We start from the raw sequence: 8824 nt of genomic DNA on the forward strand, positions 1-8824 counted from the left end.
TTTTGTATTTTTAGTAGAGACAGGGTTTCCCCATGTTGGCCAGGCTGGTCTCGAACTCCTGACCTCAGGTGATCCACCTGCCTCAGCCTCCCAATGTGCTGGGATTACAGGTGTGAGCCACCGCGCCTGGCCTTCACTGACCCCCTGACAGCACTCAGTACCCCACCAAAATCAGTCCATTAGGGTGCCCTAATACCCTAATTGGTCCAAGCCCAACAGACCAATTTAACTGCACTTCATTTCTTAGCACATAATTTGCATGTTATTTAAACAAGGAAATTAAACACAAAGCCAGGGGTCTAGGACGGGGCTCAGTGCTGAGCAAGCCACTCGAGTCCCAGCTGCACACTGAGCTCTTCGGTACCTTCCCGGGCCTGTTTCCCAGCCTGTAAGCCACGGGTGGTGACGATGGCTGCTGCACCCAAGTCAGCTGACATGAGGACCGGGTTGCGCCCGGCCTGAGCTGCACCCGGCCTGGCAGGCGTTGAGACTCAGCTTTTGCTTTTCCTACTGATCTGCGTATTATGATGCCCACCACGGGCAGGTGTCCAGGGCTGTGACCGACTTACACAGCAGATGGGGGCGGAGGTGAACTGGCACCCAGTGCCCACCTTTGATGGGAGTGCCCACCCTGCCATGGGGCACAGGGCATCCACATGGCCCACCTGCTTGCCGGTCTGGAACTTCTGGGCCCAAGGGATCCTCTTGCCTTGGCCTCCCAAAGTGCTGGGATTATAGGTGTGAGCTACCACACCTGACCAAGGAAAAACCAAAAAACCTTCAAGACCCAAGGGTGTCCCCAGTTACCTTGAGCTCCTGGGACAAGGCTGTGTTGCTCATGTTGTCAGTCTGCAGACGGAATTCGTGCTCCCTCTTCTGCATTTTCAATTCAAACTCCAGCAGCAGTTCCTGGAACAAATAGGTTTCATGGTGAAAGAACAGTGGGAACCCAGCAAAGATCCCCACCCATGTCCTGGGAGGTGGGATCCAGAGGTGAGCAGGACACGGTGATCAACAGAGAAGGACCACACACACTGTCGAGGAGAGAAGCTGGGGTCAGTGACACCGGTAACGGCACTCTGGGAGGCCGAGGCGGGAGGATCGCTTGAGCCCAGGAATTCAAGACCAGCCCGGGCAACATAGTGAGGCCCTGTCACCACAGAAAAAAAAAAGAAAAGAAAAATCCTTATCTCCATTGAGTCGATTCTACCTCTGACAATAACAAACACCAAGATCTTCCAAAACAAGAGACAAGAAATCAGAACAAGGGAAACCATGAAACTGACAAGCATGTAAGACCACAGTTTAGTAACTAAAAGGCTGAGATGCCAGCAGCAGAACAGAGCTTCCCAACAGCTGGTGCCAGCATCCCAGAGCTCACACAGGATCAGACTGCCCAGAACCACACTAGATGCATGCCGCCCAAATTTCCGCTAGTAACCAAAGCTGCTATGTTAAAACATCACGTTTCCTTCCTTCCAGAGACAAGGCTACTATCTGGACATGATAAAAAATCCATGTTCCCAACATCTGAGATGGCTCTCCCTGAATGAGCCCTGCTGAGTCTGAGAAATTTGGCGTGGACGGCCTGGGAAGTCAGCCAGAGTCACAGCCCAACCAGGAACCCTGACAAGAATGGCTGTGCCCCGCCAACTACAACCAGCCTCAAATCGCCACTGTTCCCAAATGCTGCCGAGAGCCCCCCACCTGCTGGGCAGGACCACCCACAGCTGGATCCTCCTCAAACTCCTTCTTTGGAAGTGACTTTGGAGCCACTTGAGGGAGCCTCATTACTTAGAAAAGTCACCACTGGTCTCTGCTTGACCACAGATTTTAGATGCTGGCTTCATACCTAATGAACTCTGGGCGTTCTCAAACTCACCTACAATCGACAAAGCTCTTTGGTCTCTGAGAATTCCAAGAGAAAGTCCTCTGCAGGCCATTTCAGAAGCAGCCTCAGGGACCTGTGAACAAGGGGAATGAGCTCAGCACTTCCGGGGACAAGTGGACAGTCCACACGAGGGCCCATCATGACGTGAGCGTGGCCTCCTTCTCTAGTGACCTGACTGTGGCAAATTCTCAACAACACACTGGCCTATCCTACCATGACCAACATCCGACAGGACCAGAGAGGGGACCCTGTCACACCTCCACAAAGCCCTTCATCACTGCTGCACCTGCACAGACGCAGCCCCTCATGACATCCCCACAGACACAGCTTCTAGTAACACTTGCACCTACCTCCATAGACACAGCCACTTATTATACCTGCACCTGCATAAATGCAGCCCCTCATCACACCTGCACTTTCATAGAAGAAGCCCCTATGACACTGCAGAGACGCAGCCCCTCGTGACTCCTGCACCTGCAGAGACGCAGACCCTTGTGACTCCTGCAGATGCAGCCCCTCATGACACCTGCACCTGCAGAGACGCAGCCCCTTGTGACTCCTGAACCTGCAGAGACGCAGCCCCTTGTGACTCCTGAACCTGCAGAGACGCAGCCCCTCGTGACTCCTGCACCTGCAGAGACGCAGACTCTTGTGACTCCTGCAGACGCAGCCCCTCATGACACCTGCAGAGACGCAGCCCCTCATGACACCTGCACCTGCACAGACGCAGCCCCTCGTGACTCCTGCACCTGCAGAGACGCAGCCCCTCCTGACACCTGCACCTGCACAGACACAGCCCCATGTCATATACCTGCACCTGTACAGGCACAGTCCCTCATCACACGTATACCTGCAGAGACGCAGCCCCTTGTCACATATGCACACAGTAGCAGCATCTCTGACTGTGGTCTCTGGATATAAACCTATAGGATGTCTTTCGACAAAACCCCAGCACAGCTCGGTCTCTTGGAGGTGTAGGCTGAGTTTCAAGAACCCTGAGGAGAAATTCGGTGACTGCCATTTGTCAGTTGAAGCATTTTAAACTTACCATAATTGAATTCCAAATTCTTTTCTACAGTAAAAATTCATGTTTTTAAAATTATACTTTTCTAAAAATCAATTTAAAAGTTTCATCATTTCTGAGGTGTGCTGGTTAATTCCATGTGTCAAACGACTAGGCTACAGGCTGCCCAGACAGCTGGTAAAAAATTATTTCTGGGAGTGTCTGCAAGGGTGTTTCCAGAAGAGACTAGCATTGTAATTCACAGACGAAGTAAAGATGATCTGCCCTCCTAGTGTGGACGGGTGTCATCCAATCCACTGAGGGCCTGAACAGAACAAAATGCAATGAAGGGTGAACTTGTTCTCTGTGCTTGAGCTGAGACATTCGCCTTCTCCTGCCTTGGACACTGGGCTCCTGTATCTTGAGCCTTCAGAACTGGACCAGGACTCACATCAGTGGCTCCCTGGTGCTCAGGCCTTTACACCTGGGCTGAATTACACCACCAGCTTCCCAGGTTCTCCAGCTTGCAGATGGCAAACTGTGGGAGTTCATGGCCTCCATAACTGCATGAATGAATTCCTACGATTTATCTCCTATTGCCTGTTTCCCTGGAGAACCCTGACTAATCCGTGAGGAAAGGAAACAAGGAAACACCGTGGAGGTGGCTGCATGCAGACAGCCCATCCTGTTTCCCTGCAGACCATCTCAGAGTGGCATCTGCCCCGATGACGCCATTGTACTCCAAGGAGAATGCAGGCAATGAACCAAATGGTTGTCTTTTCCTCAGCCCTACATGACTTCCGCTTCCCAGTGGGCAGGCGGGGAAAGCACCCAGGAAGGGGCTGACCCAGAGACTCTACCTGTCTCTGCAGAGCAAGCTCACCATCGACCTCCTCAAGTTTTCTCTCCAGCCTGCATTTTAGATTTTCATATTGTTCCCGGTGGTGGTCGATCTCACCATTCTTGTCACTGTGGTAATAAAACAGCATTAAGAAAAGCCACACCAAATATTCAGCAAAGGTAATACATTTTCAAGGTGTACTTGACACGTGAAAGTTGGTGCTCTGCTTTTACGAAGGGGTGGTTTCAGTAGGACCCACAGGGTAGCAGAACTTCCAGCCCCACCTGGACCAGCATGCTACACCAATCTATAAAAGAGGAAATTAAATAGGGCCCAAAGTCTCACAACATAAAATCCAAAATGTCCAGGATACAATAAAAAAAAAAAACTGACAACCAAAAACCAGAAAGATCTGACCGGTGCGGTGGTTCATGCCTGTAATCCCAGCACTTTGGGAGTCCAAGGTGGGCAGATCACAAGGTCAGGAGATCGAGACCATCCTGGCTAACAAGGTAAAACCCCATCTCTACCTAAAATACAAAAAAATTAGCCAGGTGTGGCGGCGGGCGCCTGTAGTCCCAGCTACTAGGGAGGCTGAGGCAGGAGAATGGCGTAAACCCAGGAGGCGGCGCTTGCAGTGAGCCAAGATAGCGCCACTGCACTCCAGCCTGGGCGACAGAGCAAGACTCCATCTCAAAAAAAAAAAAAAAGAAAGATCTGAGCTTGAAAGAGAAAAGACAACAGGTGATGCCAACACGAAGATGACACAGACGCTGGAATTCTTCAACAAGGATGCTATAGCAGTCGTTATAAAAGCACTTCAAGTAATCGAATAAAGCAAACGGAAAAACAAATCTCAGCAAAGAAAAAGGTATAACAGGCTGGGTGTGGTGGGTCGTGCCTATAATCCCAGCACTTTGGGAGGTTGAGGTGGGTGGATCACTTGAGGTCAGGAGTTCGAGACTAGCCTGGCCAACATGGTGAAACCCCGTCTCTACTAAAAATACAAAAATTAGACGGGCATGGTGGCGCACACCTGTAATCACAGCTCCTCTGGAGGCTGAGGCAGGAGAATCCTTTGAATCCCGGAGGCAGAGGCTGCAGTGAGCCGAGATCACGCCACTGCACTCCAGCCTGGGTGACACAGTGAGACTCTGTCTCAAAAAAAAAAAGAGTGTGAGACTGAGAAAGTACCTGAACATGGCTGAAAACATCCCACGCTTGGAGAGAAGAATGAGCAAAAGACTTGAAGAGACACCTCACAACATAATGTAAAGCACTTTTAAAAGGATGCTCTAAACACTCTGGAAAACAGCTATGAGAAAGTCAGCACCCACACGGGAGGGCAAGTGGGCCTCAGCTGTCCAAGCACTGCATGCGCCTGCATGGACTCGGCGTCTGGACAAGGTGCAGCCTGAGCGCCAGCCCTCATGCTGGGGACGGGAGCTTCTAGACACTCTCCCTCCACTCAGGGAGAAGCTGACTTCCAGCTCAACTCTCTAGCTCTTTTCCTGGGCCCTGGGAAGGTGGCACATGGGTGTGTGCCACATCACCAAGCAGTGCTGCTTGGGTCAAACGACTGTGGACTGGCACTTTCTATCCACGCTGTTTATCCATACAGGGAGATGCAATAAAGGAGCCATAAATACTGTAGGCTTCCTAGAAGACAGTGACTCTCGTTGGGGTACATCTGTTGCAGGGGCCACAGACGTGATCCCTGTGGGCTGCTACAGGAGATACTGGCTGCGGAATACTGGCTGGGGCTTCTGAGCCAGAGTGGCACCGCACCTACCAACGTGGGTCTCCTCTCCTTGCACGTGACCTGCCGCAGAAGGTCTCTCTGCTGCACAGGAGCACCTGGCGTGGTCCTGTTGGCCTGCTCACACCCATCTGAGACCCTTCTGAGCAAACAGGCCCAGCATACACAACAGAGGGTAGCCGGTCAATCAAAAGGGTGCGGCAGAACCCAGCACACTGACACAAGGAACAGACGCCACAAATCAATCAGGAAGTGCTGGATGCACATTTTGGAGCGGTGTGCGCAGGCGGCTCTCCTTAGGGCCTGGAGATGACACAACAGATGGCCCGTGGCGGCTTTCACTTTGCCATTCCACCATAGCGTCCTCTCTGAGAAATGACTTTCTATGATAAGAATAGTTTACTCCTGTGGCTTTAAAAAGTGCTTTAAAAAGCTGCTTATGGCCAGGTGCGGTGGCTCACGTCTATAATCCCAGCACTTTAGGAGGCTGAAGCCAGTGGATCACCCGAAGTCAGGAGTTCAAGACCAGCCTGGGCAACATGGCAAAATCCCATCTAAAAATACAGGAAAAAAAAAAAATAGCCAGGCGTGGTAGTGGACACCTATAGTCCCAGCTACTCTGGAGGCTGAGGCGGGAGAACCACTTGAACCTGGGAGACAGAGCGTGCAGTGAGCCGAGATCCCGCCACTGCACTCCAGCCTGGGCAACAGAGTGAAACTCCGTCTCAAAAAAAAAAAAAAATGCTGCTTACATTAGAAGAATACATAAAACATTAAAAAAAAAAAGTATCTAGGCTCCTGTTAAGTGCAAACAGAGCGTGCAGCCGGCTCTCCTGACATCTGCACACACGCATTACACAGGAAGGGCCTCTAACTGCTAACGTGCTATGATGAACCTGCGGTGCTTCCGAAGTGGGGGATGGAAGATCTTGTCAGAGAAGCCTGTCCTCCTTCCTTCCCTCCTGTCTCCCCAAACTCTCCACAACGCGGCTGGCTGAGTGGCGCTGAGGGGACACCGGGCATGTGGGTAAGTTCCAGGGGCCCCACCACAGGCCCCACGACAGAGGCTGTAGGTTTTTATGTCGACTTTGCCTTAAGTCAGCTCATTTAGTTTTGAAATTACTACAGACTTCATATTAAAATCATTATAAATTCAAATATGTGTTAATATAGATTTGTAATTAATGAAATAAATTTCAAATATTTAAACCAATCTCCATTAATTTCAGAGTTATATCAGAGCCCAGAAAAAGACAGGGCATTCCTGGATCCACACACATTCACTCAACAAACACACGTTCAGAGGCCACGAGGCACTCGGCCACTCAGACAGACCAGCTCCCGTGGCCCGGAATCAGCAGCGGGAGGAGGGGCAGTGACAGCGGAGCAGGGGGCGTGTGGGGGCCTCCGCCAGGCGCTGTGAGGGAGGGCTCGTCGGTCGGTGGCTCACCTGTGGACGCGCTCCAGCTCCAGGCGATGCTCCTGCCACACCAGCTGCTGCTGCTGCTGCAGCTCCTCCACCTTCCTGGCCTCTCTGGCTAGCGCCTGCCTCAGCTTAGCCGCCTCTATCTTGAGCTCGCTCACCTCTGCCCGCCTGGCCTCCTCCCACTCCCTGGCCCGGGCGAAGGCAGCTTCATAACGCTCCAGCTCGAGGTCCCGCTCCTCCAGCACCTGAAGGTTGTAGACAAAGTCCTCCTGCAGGCACCGCAGTTTCCCCTGCGCCTCCTCCAGCTGGCTCCGTGTGTCCTGCAGAGCCGCCTCCTGCAGCTGGCTGCGGTGGGCCTGCAACGCCCTCCACTCCTCCTCCTTGCGAAGCAGCAGCTCATTCAGGGCCGGCTCTGAGTCCAGTGGCAGCATGGTGGCCGCTGCAGTAAAGAGAAAGCAGGTTCAGGGTGCACCGTGAGGGGCCCTAATTTTCCTTCCACAGTACCCACCTCACATTCCCTATCAACAGTTACCATGGCCGGGCGCAGCGGCTCACATCTGTAATCCCCGCCCTTTGGGAGGCCGAGGCAGGCGGATCACCTGAGGTCAGGAGTTCAAGAACAGCCTGGCAAAAACCTGTCTCTACTAAAAATACAAAAATTAGGCCGAGCATGGTGGCTCATGCCTGTAATCCCAGCACTTTGGGAGGTCAAGGTGGGTGGATCACTTGAGGTCAGAAGATCGAGACCAGCCTGGCTAACATGGTGAAATCCCATCTCTACTAAAAATATAAAAAATTAGCCTGGTTTGGTGGCACGTGCCTGTAGTCCCAGCTACTCGGGAGGCTGAGGCAGGAGTATTGCTTGAACCCAGGAGGCGGAGGTTGTACTCCAGTCTGGGTGACAGAGCAAGACTCTCTCTCAAAAAAAAAAAAAAAAGGCCAGTCGCGGTGCCTCACTCCTGTAATCCCAGCCCTTTGGGAGGCTGAGGCGGGCGGATCACCTGAGGTCAGGAGTTTGAGACCAGCCTGGCCAACACGGTGAAACCCCGTCTCTACTAAAAATATAAAATTTAGCCTGGCGTGGTGGCGCATGCCTGTGATCTCAGCTACTCGGGAGGCTGAGGCAGGAGGGTCACTTGAACCCGGGAGGCAGAGGCTGCAGTGAGCAGAGATCACGCCACTGCACTCCAGCCTGGCGACAGTAAGACTCTTTTCTCCAAAAATTTAAAAATTAAATTAAAAAAAGAAATCCAGAGGAAGTAGAGGAAGGAAAGATGGGAAACACGGTTTGTCTAGCTACAAGAGCTAGGTTCTATAAAATAGCTTCAACGCAGCACCCTGTCCATTTCACGGCTGAGAAAACTAAGGTTGCTAAGTGGCTACGCGAGGACTGACACCGGGCCAGTCCCTCAGAACCAACGCCCCTTCCCACCCAACGCCCTGCTCCTGAAAGATCCACCACCTGATACGGTTTGGATATTTATCCCTGCCCAAATCTCGTGTGGAATTGTAATCCCCAGCGTGGGAGCTGGAGCCTGGAGGGAGGTGTTTGCATCGTGCGGGCGGACCCCTCGTGGCTTGGTGCCGTCTTCGTGACAGTGAGTTCTGGGGAGATCTTGTCATTTCAAACTGCCTGGTGATAATGAGTTCCGGTGAGATGTGGCATCTCTCCGCCACTCACACTCCCTCTCTTGCTTCTGCCTGCTCCCCCTTTACCTTCCGCCTTGAGTGAAAGTTTCCTGAGGCCTGCCCAGAAGCTGGTGCCAACGCTATGCTTCCTGTATAGCCGGGAGAACCGTGAGCCAATTAAATCTTCTTTCTTTATAAGTTACTCAGCGTCAGGTATTTCTTTCTAGCAATGTAAGAACGGTTTAATATACCATCCAAGAGTACATTCCTTTGTT

At 52.1% G+C, this 8824-nt stretch overlaps 1 protein-coding gene across 1 annotated transcript in view; it reads right to left on the reverse strand.

Moving 5' to 3' along the window:
* CCDC57 (coiled-coil domain containing 57) overlaps positions 1 to 8824 on the reverse strand; it is a 145448-nt gene that overhangs the window by 119249 nt on the left and 17375 nt on the right. The window contains exons 2-4 of the mRNA XM_011998287.1: positions 6945 to 7359; positions 3755 to 3863; positions 808 to 909 (exon numbers count right to left, since the gene is read on the reverse strand). Of these exons, the coding sequence (XP_011853677.1) occupies positions 808 to 909; positions 3755 to 3863; positions 6945 to 7351 (618 nt within the window). The 5' untranslated portion in view covers positions 7352 to 7359. The remainder of the gene's footprint in view (positions 1 to 807; positions 910 to 3754; positions 3864 to 6944; positions 7360 to 8824) is intronic.

The sequence above is a fragment of the Mandrillus leucophaeus genome, unplaced genomic scaffold, assembly GCF_000951045.1.
Source record: "Mandrillus leucophaeus isolate KB7577 unplaced genomic scaffold, Mleu.le_1.0 Scaffold1, whole genome shotgun sequence".
Taxonomy (NCBI): domain Eukaryota; kingdom Metazoa; phylum Chordata; class Mammalia; order Primates; family Cercopithecidae; genus Mandrillus; species Mandrillus leucophaeus.